The sequence below is a fragment of the Coccinella septempunctata genome, chromosome 1 (genome assembly GCF_907165205.1).
Source record: "Coccinella septempunctata chromosome 1, icCocSept1.1, whole genome shotgun sequence".
In the NCBI taxonomy this organism is placed as follows: Eukaryota; Metazoa; Arthropoda; class Insecta; order Coleoptera; family Coccinellidae; genus Coccinella; species Coccinella septempunctata.
This window is the reverse complement of record NC_058189.1, coordinates 49,811,830-49,830,083: the sequence shown is the minus strand read 5'-3', so window position 1 is coordinate 49,830,083 and position 18,254 is coordinate 49,811,830. Positions and strand designations below refer to the sequence as shown.

The window sequence follows — 18,254 nt, the reverse complement described above, 5'->3', positions numbered from 1 at the left end:
ACAGCCATTCATTATTTACAATCATAATTTAACAGAATATTGCTTAAATTTCTACATGCAAATATTGAATTCTCATCATCAGCCGGTTCCCCCCGTACAAAGTTTATTTAGGACGAAACAATTTTATATATATTTATATGTATATATATATATATACATAATTATGATATGATTAACTCAGAACTCAGTCCAAAACCTGTTAAACTTAATCAAAGAGGGTTTTACCTTTGTATTACCCTTCCTGCCTTTCATTTCCTCTTTATTTAATACAAATAACTCAATTCGCCGGTATACACATCCCCATGTGATGTTATGTTGCGCTACGATATTATCATACGCAAATAATTCATGACTTGATTTCAGATTTCAATATTTATATCCGGCGGCACGCGTCAGACTTCGGATTTAATCCGACAGTATGAGGTAATCGTTCAGTTGAAATTCATTTAAGTAACTCAGACCAGGCTTTGCATCTATTAGCCTAATCCGAAGATGTCAGCATCCTAAAGAGCTGTTCCTACTTTGTTATTTTAATGAGCTCCTGCAGCATTCCATAATTCAGAGTGCAACTTTTTTTCGCCAATGGAAACACTAATCTCGATGGGAGGTGCGACGCAGAAGGGAGGAACTAAATTCTTCTTCGTATCACATTTATTTGAGTGGTGCAATTACGATCTACTATTTCCAGAGTCTATTCTCCGAACTTTCCATATTTCAGCAGAAATAAGAAATATTGGATTGATGTGGCCGATACTCGAGGAAAATCTTGAACGCAAAACAGATTATACACAAAATTGAGTTTTCAAAACACGACACGTATTTCGCTTATCGCTATCACAATAGCATCTTCTTTCTTCAAGAACTTCAGGTAAACTCAAGTTTATCTTCATCCACCTGAATTTGCCATTATGATAGCGAAAGACGTGTCGTAGTTTAATGTCCAAGCGTCTGTACACGATACTCAGTCCTGATGGCAGTCCACACATATTTTAAATGTTTTTGGTCCTTCCGGCAGGACTTATTTGGCTACCAGCCTAGGATTATCCATAGGCGTAGAATTTCTACCTCATCAATATAAACGCTCAGTACTGAGTTTTACTGAACAAAATTTGATAAATAAATTATTCTTGATTTTCGAGATTTTTCCTGTATTCATTTTGCGTGATTTTTTTTAGGAATAACCTACTTATTTAAATGAAACGTTTAATTTTCGACGTTGTTCATTATATTTGCTATTTTCAATACTCACCTATAGGTACTCATTCCAAAAAAATATCAGAAAAAAATTGATTAATTCACTATGCCCAAAAGGACAAAATACTAGGAACTCATAATTTACTACCCTGAGTAAAATTCATGTGGTAAAAAATCAAATTTAATATGTCTCATTTTGTTATTCATTTTTAGTGTGCGCCTCTGAATGACAGAATATAATCAAAAAGTAACAACTGTTACTCTTTGATATAATACTCTCCCCTGTTGTCATAATTTGCTATGTACTGGATGTATCGAGTGGAAACTTACTAAAAGTCCTGAAACTCTCTCTTATCACTTTCGGCATATTTGTAATATTAATTGATATTTGTTGTGGCAACGGCGTTATGATTTTAACCACATTTCATGAGTGCCACCCTTACTCCGTTCTAGTAACAAAAACTGAAAATTATTTCATGGACAACTGAGTGCTAAAATAAAAATAAATGGAGTATATGTACTATATGTAGATTACTTTGAGAAGCATTGTGGGAATTCCTTCCACGTGATTACCACCTGATTGTTTTATACTATAAGTTTATAAAGGCACTCAGTCAGATACTTTTATTATTTCAGATTAGAAAAAGGGAAAAAGGAAAAAATTTTTAACAACTTTCGTATTCATCTATTTTTTTGTAGACATGCCGTTACTAGGGTAACGAAATCCCAGCATTCTACTCGACGTCGTCTGACATGTCCTCTAATTTTTATTTTCCACGAAGAAACAAGTTCGGGGTCACCAGTTTATTGAGTTTATAGAGGCACTCAGTCAGATACTTTTATTATTTCAGATTAGAAAGAGGGAAAAAGGGAAAGAACAATTTTTTAACAACTTTCTTATTCATCTATTTTTTTGTTGACATGCAGTTACTAGGGTAACGAAATCCCAGCACTCTACTCCTACAATACCTTATTTTATTTTATCTGCTGAATGAACTCACTTTCAGAAATATTTTGTTAATAGTTGATTATCTATATCTTCAGTAAAAGAGAAATTTTGATATCATATACATTTATGCTAAAGAATTCCATATAAGAATATACGTCATTTAGAATTAGAAAAAATGAACCAAAACTTGCATTTCTGGTATTTCAATTATTGATATCATTTGTAAGTTGAAAGTGAATGCAGATTGTGAACTCTAAGTAATCTGTTTGCATTCCTGTACAGGGTGTCCAGGTTAAAGTGTCCCTAAACCTTACTGTAGAAACTAAAAGAGCTAGAAGAAAAAGTTGAATACAAAACTTGTCTGTAATCGATTGAACTTTAATTTTTTATAACTCACCTTAATACTGGGTGCTCCGTTTTTTCTCTGTTGGTATCAACTTTCTTATTTTGAATGGGTCAATTTTTTTATTTCTTGGCAAATTTTAAGGTAGCTTTGGTTTGACGACGATGGTCCTATATAGCACCGATTCTGAGATATTCAACTTTTTCCTTAAATTTTGACAGCTGTAGGTGCTCATCAAAATAGCTCATACTAGTTTTCTAATCATTGTATCAGAACAAAATTTCGCCCCACTCTTGTCAACATACTGGATCATACGCTACATCTCTATTTTTATCAATCTGATATACAGGGTCTTCAAAAATTAAGTTAAAAATTTGAATAGAAGTTCAATCAAAACTTGATTTTTTCAAATGGCAACCTATATTTTTTTCTTGTTCGTCATGTAGAGCAGGTTAAAAGGAACAGAAAATGTTTTCAAACTTTTTCTGTAAAGTGAATAGTTTCAGAAATATGGACGAAAAAGTGCATTTTCCTGTAAGAACCAACGATAATTAATTAATTAATTAAGCTGATATTATAGAATATGGTAACTATGGAAACTAGCACTTATCTAATTGTGTATTTTTTAATTTTTTTCGTGTTGTCAGACAACTACTTGATTATTGTGAGAAACATGTATCTGTTAGATGAGTCTCCCTTTAAAATTAAAATAATTTAATTTTATTGGAGCGAGTACTGATTATGAGTAAAAGAGTTTTTTTGTCTTCTATAGTCAATCTAGTTAATTAAATTTATCAAAAAATTAAAGTCAACTATATAGCAGCAACACTAATTAACAATTATCGTTGATTCTTAAGGGAAAATGAACATTTTCGTCCTCATTTCTGAAACTATTCACTTTACAGAAAAAAATTAAAAATATTTTTTGCTCATTTTAACCTGCTCTACAAAAAAATATATGTTCCAATTTGAAAAAATTAAGGTTTGATTGAACTTCTATTTGAATTTTTAAATTCAACTTTTGAAGACCCTGTATATCAGATTGATAAAAATAGAGATGTAACGTATGATCCAATATGTTGACAAGAGCTGGGCAAAATTTTATTTTGATACATTCATTAGAAAACTAGTCAAAATTCAAGGAAAAACTAGGTACTATATAACTATAACTGGGGTGTAAGGGGGAAGGATGCGTTTTATAGCCTCTCCTCTCAAATGCCAACCTCACCTACTCGCGGTGCACCCTGTTCTTACGAACGAGGCTCTGGCGACCGAACATGAGCGGTATAACTCTGTTTCCCACAATTACGTAGCCTAAACATTGGCTTGAGCAGGAAATGGCTCTCTGCGTTGCTCAAGTTACGTCTCAGACCTTGTCGTCTCAGGATACCTGTGCCACAAGATAATCTAGTCGTAGCCGCAACCAAAGTTGCACTGACAGCGTTACCAGTGCAGCTTTTGAACACCTTCTAACGCAGCTCCTACAAAAAGATGGATCAGTCGAACAGGACAAAATTCGTATCCGGAGGTAAAATACCCTCCCATTCGGATCTCCGGGGGAGGGTGCCTGAGCGAGTGAATCATCGAACAAACACCAATGAAAAGCACATAGCTTTTGCAGCATGGAACGTCAGAACCTTGCTAGACAACCCCAAGGCCGACCGACCAGAGAGGCGTACTGCCCTAATCGATAAGGAACTGCAACGAACATCCATTGCAATAGTTGCTTTAAGCGAAACACGCTTTTCGGACGAAGGTAGCTTGGTAGAACAAGCGTATACTTTTTTCTGGAAAGGCTTGCCGGAAGGCGAAATCAGACAACATGGCGTAGGCTTTGCCATTAGAAACGACCTGGCCGCCAAACTTAACGAAAATCCAGTTGGTATCTCAGAACGTTTAATGACCCTACGTTTTCCTGCAGCGAATAACACGTTTGTGAACATCATTGCAGTATACGCACCCACTTTGAACTCCACTGACAACTTAAAGGACACTTTTTACGAAACACTCGTTGTTACATTAAGTAAAATCCCAAAACGGGAACGAATTATTCTCCTTGGAGACTTCAACGCTAGAGTGGGCAGAAGTCAAGACTCAGAACTATGGCCGGGAATAATAGGGAAACACGGCACAGACAGCATCAATTCGAATGGAGAACGTCTGCTGGCTCTTTGTGCAGAACACAATCTGTGTATAACGAACACCTATTTTATTACGAGACCCAATTCAAGGGGGACCTGGCACCACCCGCGCTCAGGGCATTGGCATACCCTCGACTATGTGATCGTGAGAAGGAAAGATCTGAAAGAGGTGTTGGTCACTAAACCCAGAGCAGATCTGGAGTGCTGGACTGATCATAGGCTGGTAATCTCGAGAATGAAAATCTCAATGCGCCCAAAATACCAACGCAAGCCGAAGTATCTAAGAGAGCGCCTTCAAATATCCAAACTACAAAACCCTTCTACAAAGGACAGATTCACAGCTGCCGTCAAAGATAGCCTAACACCACCGGATTATAACGACGACATTGAGACTCATTGGCTCCGTTTCAAGTCATCCCTTACAAATACAGCGAAAGAAATACTGGGCACAGAACGCTCCCGAAAATCCCCAGACTGGTTTGCCGACAGCGAAACTCATATCGCACCCCTTTTGGACGCAAAACACAAAGCGATGAAAACCGCAATTAACAAGCCTAGCGATGTTGCAGCCCAAATAGGTTTCATAAACATAAAACGCGAGGTCCGTCAAGAAATAAGAAAAATCAAGGATAGCTGGTGGAAAGAAAAAGCTAGGGAAATACAAGCTTACGCCGATAACCATGACTACAGGCGTTTTTTTGAAGCTATTAAAACTGTTTACGGTCCAAGCAGAAAAGCTAGCTTTCCTATAAGAGATGCTCATGGAGCTATTTTAACTGATGATAGAAAAATTCTCGAAAGATGGATGGAGCATTACTCACAGGTCTTGAATCAAAATAACGACTCGGATTTATCCATTTTAGACCTGCTTCCCGCGTATAGTCCGATGACATCGCTTGATGATGAAATCTCAATGTCGGAAATCATAAGCGCGATTAAAAATATGAAAAATGATAAGTCACCTGGTCTAGACGGCATTCCGGCGGAGATATTCAAAGCCTTGGATGAGGACATTGTCAATAGTCTCCTAATACTATTCCGCAAGATCTGGGAACAGGGAGATGTGCCACAAGACTTCAGAGACGCTTTAGTTATCAACCTCTATAAGAACAAAGGCGATACGTCGAATTGCAACAATTACAGGGGCATATCGTTGCTTAATGTGGCCGGTAAAATTCTCTCGAAGATTATGGCTAATCGTCTGGTTCCACTCTTAGAGAAGCTTTTACCTGAATCCCAGTGCGGCTTTCGACCAAATCGAGGTACGGTGGACCTAATTTTTACACTGCGACAGCTACAAGAAAAGGCCCGTGAACAACAATCAAGGATTTATACAGCCTTCATCGATTTGAGCAAGGCATTCGACTCGGTGAATCGGAGAGCGCTCTGGAAAATCATGGCACGTCTAGGAGTACCCGAAAAATTCCTAGCAGTGTGTAAAAGCCTTCATACCAACAACAACGCTAGAATACAGCATAATGGCTCTACAACCGACCATTTCTCAACCAACTCTGGAATGAAACAAGGCTGCGTATTAGCGCCTTTACTGTTCAATATTTTCGCCATAGCTGTATCGATAATTGCTGACATGAGCATGCCCGTAAGAGGTGTTGGGATAAGATTCAGATTTGATGGAGGCCTGTTTAACCTGAAGCGCCTCAGAGCAAAAACTCGTACCAAGTTTATCACGGAACTTCAATATGCAGACGACTGTTCACTCATCGCTAGCAGCTCAGAGGATCTACAGATAATGATGGACACCTATAAACATATATACGAAGCTTTAGGCCTTAGACTCAATATTGACAAGACCAAAATCCTGGTAAGTCCGCCAGAAAGCCTTCAAACAGATATCAGCCTGGACAATGAAACTCTAGAACAGGTCGAGCAGCTCAAATACTTGGGAAGCTTCATGAATACTAGGGCTAACCTTGACACGGAAATACACAACCGTATCAATTCGGCATCACGGGCATTCTGGAAGCTGAAGGACAGAGTGTTCCAAAATCACGACCTCAATCTGAAGACCAAGACAGCTGTTTACAGAGCAGTGGTCCTCCCAACGCTTCTTTACGGAAGCGAAAGCTGGACTCCCTACAGGCGACATATTAAACAGCTTGAACAGACGCAGCAACGTCATCTAAGACAGATAATGCACATCAGATGGTTCCACAAAGTTTCGAATGCAGAAGTCTTGCAGCGCGCGAGTTGTACAACAATTGAGACTCAAATAACGAGGGCCCGACTCAGATGGAGCGGCCACATTCTGAGGATGCAAGACACAAGACTCCCCAAAATAGCTCTATACGGCGAACTCACTGAGGGAGCCCGGAAACCAGGAGGCCAGTATAAGCGGTTTAAGGATACACTACATCAATCCCTAAAATCAGTTAATGCTAATCATAACTGGGAACAACTAGCGTTAGACAGGTCACAGTGGAGGTCTTTAGTCCACAGTTATAATGGAGAATCGAGAAGGATACAGCGGCGGCCAGATCTGGTTGGAGACTATCCATGCCCTGAGTGTGGAAGGATCTGCAGGTCACGGTTGGGTCTCTTTAGTCACAGGAGGGCACACAGTCGCAACTAGCACTAAGAAGTTACAAGTCTGTTCGAATTTTTTTTTTTTTTTTTTTTCTTCTTCTTCTTGTAGATTTATTCCCGGTAACGGGATACAGCAATGAATGAATGATGAATGAATAACTATAACTATAACTGCTATATAAAGACCATGGTTGTCATACCAAAGTTGCCTTGAATTTGACAAGGACTTCAAAAATGCAATAATATACAGGAAGTTCCATTTAAAATAAGAAAGTTGATACCAACAGGGAAAAACGGAGCACTCTGTATTAAGGTGGGTTATAAAAAATAAAAGTTCGATTACAGACAGTTTTGTATTCAACTTTTTCTTCTAGCGCCTTTAGTTTCCACAATAAGGGACATTTAACTCGGACACCCTGTACATAATAAATAATAAACCTCATAAAGTTCGTAAAATCTAACATAATTATCCTTCGAGTATATCTACTGCAATTATTAATGTTTCATTTTGTTCCATTTATTATACAAAAAATCTCGATCGTGATGAAGAAAACTGAGAAATATTTTCGCACCGTTGCTGAAGGTAAAAATTTCCCTTTTCGTATCCATTCACGATTACTTGCATCCTCCCTTACACAAACGGAATGGGCCCTGAACGAAAATTACAGACAGGTTTAGAACTGAAAACCAGTGGATATCAATTTTCACGTAATCATTGCCGAAATGATGTCTTCCTAATTCCCCCAAAAGACCTGACATCTAATTGCCCCATTTAAATTGCAGAAGGCCGACCTGGCAGTTGGATCGATGACGATAAACTATGCCAGGGAGAGTGTGATCGACTTCACGAAACCTTTCATGAACCTCGGCATCAGCATTCTCTTCAAGGTAAGCCAAGTTGACTCGAATATTTGTAGTTCCCCTTCTACGTCGACCACAATTGCCGAAATAGTTTGATATGGGCTAACTTTCCCGCCACATGTGCTAAACTTTTGCCACTCATTTGCTATTAATCTGAGTTGTCAAATTCAGAACGATCATGGTGGGAAGGCGAAGATAACTATTCATACTCTACAACTTATGCAAATTTGAGGTGTAAGTTTGAATCATCTGGGGATCTATCATTTTAATTATAAAGCAGATGATAATTATCGTATCACAATCTGCCTTTATGTTCTCAAAACTAGGAGTTTTATTTCATATCTAACCAGAACAAAACTCACTAAGACTTTTTGTAGTTTTGTACCCATCAATGGGGAATTCTCCTAAATTTGGATTATCACTGCATATGCAAGTTTAAACTGAATAATTATGAGTTTCATTCATGATTTTTTCAAATTCACCGCGGAAACTATTCAAAATCATTCTTCAAATATGGGGTTTTAAAATTTAAATCACTTTGTGCGGAGTTTACGATTTGGCAACAGCGCATACAAAACAATGAAAAGAACAATGTCCGATCAGCTTGTTTATAAAATAACAGCTGTTGATCTACAGGCACGTACTTACTGGCGAGCTTCAACTGCAACCGGCTCATAAAATTTTACGACCTTCCTCGTTCGTCGCAGACTTCATAGACAGCCATCTTTGTCTATCTCATCAAGATAATGAATTTGTTGTCCTTTATTATCAAGGCATATTTCAGTCGATGTTGCCAGCTTGTACAATTCTCACAAAACGCTTCAAACTTTAAATACCCATTTTTATTTTTCATTTTTAAGTGGTTCAAATAATTTTTTTGGGAAACGGTTGAAATGGTTATTTAAAAATGTGAAAAGAAGCGGAGTTCGAACGAAATCTGAAGAATAGTTTATGAGATATTGCACTCGGAATTTTGCATGTACCACGCGTTTAGTTTGAAGTGAAGAAAGACGAAGTGCAAAGAGAAAAAAAAGTTTAAAAGGTCGTAAATTTTCTTCCAACTTTTAGGTAATAAAAACTGTGGAGGTCTGGTTTGCAGAGCAAGAAGAAATATTTTTTTTGAAAGGTATAGAGACGTTGCAGGTTCGCTATAATAAATGTATCCAATTAAGAGGAAAATATGTTGAGTAATGAAATATTAAATATTTTGACATTGAAATTTTGTTTGGTTCTATAGTAGGCTAATTTTTCAATATATCCTATTTTGAAATTCGGCACATATACGTTTTGGAAGATTTCAACTGCCGTTAGAATTCTTGCTTTCAATAGGGAATACTCCTTCTGACGGAAATGATGTATTTTTTATGAAATTTCTTTGAAACGTCACATTTCGAAATAACCATTTCAACCGTTTGCCAAAAAAAATATTTTAAGCACTAAAAAAAAATAAAAATGGGTATTTAAAGTTTGAAGCGTTTTGTGAGAATTGTTTAAGCTGGCAACATCGACTGAAATATGCCTTGATAATAAAGGACAACAAATGCATTATCTTGATGAGATAGACAAAGATGTCTGTCTATGAAGTCTGCGACGAACGAGGAAGGTCGTAAAATTTTATGGGATTTTTATGGCCGGTTGCAGTTGAGGCTCGCTAGTAAGTACGCGCCTGTAGATCAACAGCTGTTATTTTATAAACAAGCTGATCGGACATTGTTCTTTTCATGGTCTTGTATGCGCTGTTGCAAAATCTTAAAATCCGCACAAAGCGATTTTAATTTTAAAACCCCATATTTGAAGGATGATTTTGAATAGTTTCCGCGGTGAATTTGAAAAAATCATGAATTAAACTCATACTTATTCAGTTTAAACTTGCATATACAGTGATAACCCAAATTGAGGAGAATTCCCCATTCTTCTATATCTTGGGCTGTGTTTTATACACAACCGACTTTAAATGTCCCCAGAGGAAAAAATTTAAAGGTATCATGTCTGGAGAACGAGATGGCCATATCCTACTAATCAATTTCTCCTGGAAATGATTGAGGAGCGTGATAACCCCATTACTTTCATCCAATGAGGCAAAGCCTCATCAATCATTTCCAAGAGATTTTTACAAGAGCCAATTGAATGGCCACCACGCTCCCTGGGAACATTCAAAACCGGTTGTGTATAATTAGAGCACACCGCCCCGAGATTCAGAAGATTTTTTTAGACCGCGGATTGAATCTGACCACGAATTGTTCAACTATAGTTTTTGAGTTATTCATTCGAAAATGTTTCGCTTGCTCTGGGATGTATTGTCGTACTATGCCGTTATTAATGTTTAGTTTTAAATACCTTCTTTGATTCGAAGGATTTATTTCAAAATGTTTATAAAATTTTTTTATCATATTGTTTACATAACTCGTTCATAATGATCTCTCTTTGTTGTTTTAGAGAAATATCTTGAAATTTTTAGACTACGAACGTTAAATTAATCAGAAAACATATAAAGAAAACATACAGGGTGTTTCATGAGTTGGCCATAGTCTAATGGTGAATGCAGGTCATCTAGGCCTTTTAGAAAACTTGTTTTGTATCCTAAGGCTACTAGTTCCGGAGATAGCAATAACTTTGGAATGCATATTCCGATTTTGATCAAATTTTATGGGTTTGTTCACTTCAGGAAGCTGTTTCAAACGGCTCATGAAATTTCGATATTTTCTGGCCAGTACTTAGAATATCATGATTTTTCATTCAAGTTCCAAAATCTATATTTTTCACTTCCCTTAAAGAAATTTCGTTATTGGCATGAAAAACTACATAATTTATTCTAAGGAATTCAATTTACACTTTGCATGGCACATTTGTCACAAGAGAATAGAAACCGGACGAATTAAACTTTTGTGTAATTTTTTTGAAATACGGTTGTGTTTTTATTCCTTCGGTGATAATAGTTATTGTTTTTTGCCCAGATTTTGAATTATGTTCAACTCTTTTTCATTTTAAACCTTCTGCACCCACTGAGTGTTCGTAAAAAAGTGATTAAGATTAAAAAGTAAAAAAGTGATTAAGATTAAAAAGTAAAAAAGTATGCAAAGTCGAGCTATGAATTCTTTGGAAACACCTCTTGGAAACTGTAATCCGTAAGTGTATTTGCTTCATAACACATGTGTGTTATGAAGCAAATTTTCATTGTTGTTTTATGAAAGGAAATAAATAGGTGAAGGTTTTTAGGAAGAATAAATTTTAATACTTACATAAGTATTAAAATTTATTCTTCCTAAAAACCTTCACCTATTTATTTCCTTTCATAAAACAACAATGAAAATGTACCATCAAAAGAGATGTTCGAAATGGAATTGTTCCACTTCTACGGGGATTTCTTCTATCTCAAATGCTCCCGTGAAGTTATTTCAGTGGCGTATACTTTCTCTCCCAGACAACCCCACAGAAAATAATCCAGAGGCGTTAGATCAGAGGACCTTGGGGACCATGGCAAAGGTCCCCCATTTCCTATCCATCTGTTCGGAAATTTGTTGTTCAGATATTGCATAACTTGTCTAAATCGGCAAGGACCTGTACTATCATGCCGGAAGTGAATACCCCCTGATATTCAATTCGTCAAAATGTTTTAATGGCTATCGCAAATTCAGGCCAATTTTCAGGAATCACCCCGTATCTCCGAAACTAATTAGGGTACAAAACAAGCAAGTTTTCTTAAAGGCCTGTATTACCCGCATTCACCATTAGGCCATGATGGCCAACCACTCATGAAACACCCTGTATATCATTGCCAAACTGAAAAACTCTTCCGATTTACTTGCATACTGATTATGGGTATAAGGACATATTTGAAACACTCCGTACAACTCTATAGTATAAGAATAAAAAACCAAAGTTGTTGAAAACAGGCTTTTTCCTTTTTTATCGAAAAAATATAATTCTATTCGAAGATAGACAACAGAGAAGCCGCTTTTAATCTCTCATTCCCTAAAAAGCATAAAAATATGGGTACTCTTTTGAATTTATCGAATCTTCCTTCCAAACTATTGAACATTTTTCTTATTGTCAATTAAAATCAAATGTAAGCATCAAAACAAGAAAAAATCAGATTTAGCAACAAATAGGTGTTCCAGATAACTTAGCAAAAATCACGAATAAAGAGAAATTTACATATGATCAATATAAAATGTTGAAATGAAAAAAATAGTTTCCAAGTTCTCCCAAAACTTCTAATGGATGGTTTACGTTAATCACCCTATGTAATAATGAAAAACTTGTGTTCCTTTATTTTAACACATATTTTTTAGTAGGAAAGGAACTATGAATTATGTTTCATGTCGAATACAGTGACATTTCATCAAACTGATTTCATCAGGTATCAACTGACAAAGAATACAACCTGTTCAGATTTCTGGAACCGCTAGATTGCACTATTTGGATTTCCGTTGGTGGTGCATTTTTCATGTCAGGTTTTTGCCTGCACACCCTTGCCAAATTCACCCCCTACGAATGGATCAACCCCCGGCCCTGGGAGGGAGATCGATTGGTTAACATCTTAACTGCCGAAAACAGTTTCTGGTTCGTCGCTGGTACATTTTTGCGACAGAGCTCTGGCATAGCTCTGCAGGTAGCTGCAAATAATTTCGCAATTTTTGATGAATGCCTGCCTGCACCTCTGTACATACAAAAATCACCTCTTGTATTGTAATTAAATTTTCATTAGTTTTCTTGTTTTCTATCACGAAATAACCCAACGACAGAATCGAATACTTACAATTTCCTTTCTTATCTGCTGTTCCTACAAAAATATATTTTTATATTTTTGGATAAAATATATTATTGTACATATATATAGAAAACTATTTTTCATGAATGAAATTCAAAGAAACAACCGGCGGAATAATATATATCGACACATTTGAACCGTGCTTATGTCGAGAAACTTTTTAAACTATTACCTTTGAGTATAAATAATACTGAATGCTATTACCTAGTAGCCGAATAAAAGATAATATTTTTAATGAGGGACATTAACTGTGTTAAGGCATGAAAAATTTTCTGGTAACAATTGTCGAATCGAATTTATGCAATTTTTTTGTGTTGATCATGAATTTCATTAAGATACGGTCAGAAAAATAGATACATGTTAACAAAAACAGAAGATTAGGATTTCTTGCGTCAACTTCATAATTGACTTCGAAATGCCTCGTATCCATATACCTAAAACCTAAAACCCAGAAGTCATTAAGCATTTTGCCATAGTGATTATACATATAGTAGTGCTATTCAAATTGCAAATCGCATCATAAACCTATATTACGAACAATTCCAATGTAGATATCTATCGATTTCTCTTAGAATGCATTATCAACAATCCTAATGAAGAGATTGCTATACCAATAGGATTAATATACAAATTGTTCGAATGATACTCAATAGTGCCAAAAATTACTCCTTATCAGTCCACATGAAGAAATAGTTTTTTTTTACTTCCAAATTATAATAGACGAATTTAATATCAGCTACCAATTAATCAATAATGTCCATTTCAACACAGATTCTCATTTCGTCAATAAAAATTTTTACCTTTTTTGCGGAACGAAATTTCGGCGTTAGAAAATGTTAGTATGTATGTACTTTATAATAATAATCAAATTCTTCAATTCTACGACTCCTTTGATATTTAATTTCAATCTAAATGAGATCGCAAGTCGTCTAAATCATTTTTGTGCCTCGAAACTGATTTAAAAAAATTTGCTAAAATTTGCCCCTCATAAATAAAGTACCACTATCAGCTCTTCAACTATGATTATGCAGAAAGGGTTGAATTTTATGAAATAAGTACGAAATGGGACCAGGCGAACCATTTCACAGAATAGCATGTTTTCTGATGACTGTACATTTACTTTTGCAATAGGCCTTAAAAAAACAGAAAAAATTAAAATAATTGACTCCATAAAAAAATATTAGCATTTGGAATGGTGTCCTTGAAAATGCTATTCATTCAGGAAAAACCTCAGAATAAAGAATAATATATCAATATTCTATGATCTAAGGGAAAAACTCCCTAAGGAAAATTACTTCAGAAAATCAAATAGATGGGACTGGTAATATAATTTTGTAAGTAGGTATGTAAATATAACAATTTCTCAGTGGCTGACAGGTTGTTGATTTTCTCTACTCATAATTTGGTCGGACAATATCTTTTAATAATATATTTACATACCAAGTCGACAGAGATTTACCTAAGTAAACTAAGAACTGGTATTTTCAGGGTGTAGGGTGAGTCCTGAACATGGGGAATAAATTCAGGATATTATTCTCTGAGTTATTTGGAGTCTGAAGGTTCGTGTAGGTGTAGGTCCGAAAATTCTTTGTTTCCAAGATACAGGACTTTAAATGTTCACAGATAAATAACAAATTGCTCGATATTTCCGAAACAACTTGAGATATTTCAACAAGATTTGGTGAGAAGGAATATCTTATTTGGGAGGTTGTTTTAAACTGAATACCTCATCTTCAGCAACTACAGTGGCGTGCGAACCAGCATTGACTTTCATATTTTCAAAGAAAATAAAATTCATTCCTGGTATTCTTATTCAATTTAGAATTAAAAAAGATAGAGGGAGTCCGAGAGACTTGCTCAGGTAGAAGAAATCAAGACGAAGACAATAGCATATGTCCCATATTTTACCTAATTCAGTACGCCGATTCGCTTTGCGAACAACAGACGTATGACGAATCGAGAAGTCTGGAACGCGTTCAGATCACGGCAGAAATGATGCCAGCGGTACAATAATAAAGAATGATCACGCATGTGAGTATTATTGTACCGCTGGCATCATTTCTGCCGTGATCTGAACGCGTTTCCAGACTTCTCGATTCGTCATACGTCTGTTGTTCGCAAAGCGAATCGGCGTACTGAATTAGGTAAAATATGGGACATATGCTATTTTCTTCGTCTTGGCAAAGAGTATCAACAAGAGGTTTCACTTTGACGATTTACAAGGGAAGATCGAATGCATGGAATTTTAACCTTGAAGTGGGGAGACGGTACGCGCCAGCCATAATGCGCCCAGATTCACTTCAGTCAAACGAGAATCTGGGCGACCAATCAGATTGGGACTTGCGAACAGAACGAACATCTGCTTTCGTTTTCGTCCCTTCCACTAAACCAGGGAACATTCAAGGGCATTGAAACGCAACCGGCCAAAATGATAGAGTGAATCCTCTTGTTGATACTCTTTGGTCTTGGTTTCTATCTGGAGGGGATTGAATCAGACACCGTTTCATATTGGGTGGCGCTCTGGGTAAATGTATAATACCCAGTAGAACATGCCAATATTGAATAAAGTTCCATCAATTCCAAACGTTTTCCACCGTAGAAAACTGCTATGTTTCTCTGATGAGGCCAAATGAGGCCGAAACCATGGTCAGCATCTGCTTTTCTTCGGTGGAGCGTACTCCATTTGGGGCCTTGACGATGGCAAATTGGCTAGTTCAATTCTGATCGTAGCACTTGTTGATATTCATATCGTCGGGTCGTCGGGTGGTATGCATCTGAATTTATCCTTATTATTGTATTCATTGCCTCCCTGTTATTAGGCGTGATCATTCTTTATTATAAATATGAAGAAGATGTCCTTCAATATAATAATTTCAGTAATTGATAACTTCTCGGTTTAAGGAACTGGATGAAAACACTTTGGATTCCTACAGCGACGTTTCGGCGTTATATTTCGCCTTCCTCAGGCTACAATGATAAAAGAAATAAAAAAAAAACATCAATACATGGATGACTATGTGGCTAGAACAAACTTATATCGATATCTACATAAACAGATTACAGGAACTATTACAAATTTTCTTTAAAATTTAGGTTGTTTAATCAACTTTACAAAAAATTCAATGTTTGGAGACTGACTAGATTGTATTGAAATCAAAAACATCATCGCCCATAATCTCTTACCTAAGAAATCCTTTATTCTTCAAGGAAGAACCAGTCAATGGAAAAGTCATAAAAAATAAAACATAATAGCAATAAATGCTTAGAGGGCTCGGTAAATACTTGAGATTTTCTTGGTAATCTATTCCTAGTAAATCAAACAATCAACTGAACAGAGAGACCGGCGGGCGAGTTATCACATCGAACATATGAAATTCTTACTACAAGAACACAAACAGGAAACACTACACAGGGGTATTCATCGACTATCTAACGAGGTTAATATATATATTGTTAAGGGTGGAAGTATCAGATTGAACATTGACGTTGTCTGTTGTTTTTTTGATGAAGATCATCTCTTTGAAAATTCTCTTGTCCAAATTATTTTCTCTAGATAGAATCTCAGGTTCCTCAAAATCGAAAATATGACCTGTATCTCTATGATGAAATGACAAACCCGTACTAAAGTTGCCACTCTTGCAATCGTTTTCATGTTGCTTCATTCTATTTTTGAGGTATTGTTTAGTTTGACCCACATATGAAGACTGACAACTTTTGCAGTTAACTTTGTAAATTAAATTAGATTGTAACATTTTAGGGGTGAGGTGTTTTAACTTAGAAAAAAGTTCTTAATTGTTCTCCTGTAATAGCAAACAATACGGACACCGCTGCTAGACAGTGCATGGATAAGTTGCTTCGTCAACATCGGGACAAAAATAAGTTTAAATGTTTTTTTAGATGGTGTAGCTTCATTGTTTTCTGGAGCGTTAACTGGATTATTGACGGATGAGGAGTAAAAAATATTATTGATTAAAGATTTGGGGTAACCGTTCTCACGTAACATTTTTGAGAAAAAATTAAAATTCTTCACGTGGAAACTGGGATGGCTGAGATTCAAGATTTTTTGCCTGATGTTTTTTAATATTAATATTTTATGCTTATGAATTTAAGCATAAAATATCAATAATAAAAAACATCAGGCAAAAAATCTTGAATCTCAGCCATCCCAGTTTCCACGTGAAGAATTTTTGTCCCGATGTTGACGAAGCAACTTATCCATGCACTGTCTAGCAGCGGTGTCCGTATTGTTTGCTATTACAGGAAAACAATTAAGAACTTTTTTTCTAAGTTAAAAGACCTCACCCCTAAAATGTTACAATCTAATTTAATTTACAAAGTTAACTGCAAAAGTTGTCAGTCTTCATATGTGGGTCAAACTAAACAATACCTCAAAAATAGAATGAAGCAACATGAAAACGATTGCAAGAGTGGCAATTTTAGTACGGGTTTGTCATTTCATCATAGAGATACAGGTCATATTTTCGATTTTGAGGAACCTGAGATTCTATCTAGAGAAAATAATTTGGACAAGAAAATTTTCAAAGAGATGATCTTCATCAAAAAAACAACATACAACGTCAATGTTCAATCTGATACTTCCACCCTTAACAATATATATATAAACCTCGTTAGATAGTCGATGAATACCCCTGTGTAGTGTTTCCTGTTTGTGTTCTTGTAGTAAGAATTTCATATGTTCGATGTGATAACTCGCCCGCCGGTCTCTCTGTTCAGTTGATTTACTATGAATAGATTACCAAGAAAATCTCAAGTATTTACCGAGCCCTCTAAGCATTTATTGCTATTATGTTTTATTTTTTATGATTTTTCCATTGACTGGTTCTTCCTTGAAGAATAAAGGATTTCTTAGGTAAGAGATTATGTGCGATGATGTTTTTGATTTCAATACAATCTAGTCAGTCTCCAAACATTGAATTTTTTGTAAAGTTGATTAAACAACCTAAATTTTAAAAAAAATTTGTAATAGTTCCTGTAATCTGTTTATGTAGATATCGATATAAGTTTGTTCTAGCCACATAGTCATCCATGTATTGATGTTTTTTTTTTATTTCTTTTATCATTGTAGCCTGAGGAAGGCGAAATATAACGCCGAAACGTCGCTCTAGGAATCCAAAGTGTTTTCATCCAGTTCCTTAAACCGAGAAGTTATCAATTACTAAATTCTGGAAGGAACGAGAACTATCCACAAACATAATAATTTCAGCTTATTCTTTACACAAATACATCATCATTACAATTATACGGGCAAACAGAGAGTTTTTTCTGAGGTTTTTATCTCTGTTTTTTCATGTATCATACGAAGATATGTATGGTACCCCGTTGACATTTTTCCTCTGCTTACACTGAGATCTGGAAGGAAGAACAGGTTTTTAGGATCTGTCTCTTGTTGCCATTTCTTTACACCCGCCTCATTGTTTTCCAGATTGTAAA

General features: G+C 35.9%; 1 protein-coding gene and 1 long non-coding RNA gene across 7 annotated transcripts in view; both read left to right on the top strand.

The window, feature by feature from the left end:
• Window positions 1–18,254, top strand: part of LOC123316835 (glutamate receptor ionotropic, kainate 2) — a 145,884-nt gene that overhangs the window by 113,998 nt on the left and 13,632 nt on the right. For 4 of the 6 annotated variants that reach the window (XM_044903112.1, XM_044903090.1, XM_044903104.1 and 1 more), the window contains one exon: window positions 7,955–8,059. In XM_044903112.1, the coding sequence (XP_044759047.1) occupies window positions 7,955–8,059 (105 nt within the window). Of the gene's footprint in view, window positions 1–7,954; window positions 8,060–12,392; window positions 12,645–18,254 lie in introns of all 6 variants that reach the window. The other 2 variants (XM_044903097.1, XM_044903119.1) reach the window with 1 other exon arrangement.
• On the top strand, window positions 17,623–18,018 carry LOC123316877. Its single transcript, XR_006538111.1, has 2 exons — window positions 17,623–17,673; window positions 17,890–18,018. It is a non-coding gene; the product is annotated as an uncharacterized LOC123316877 (long non-coding RNA).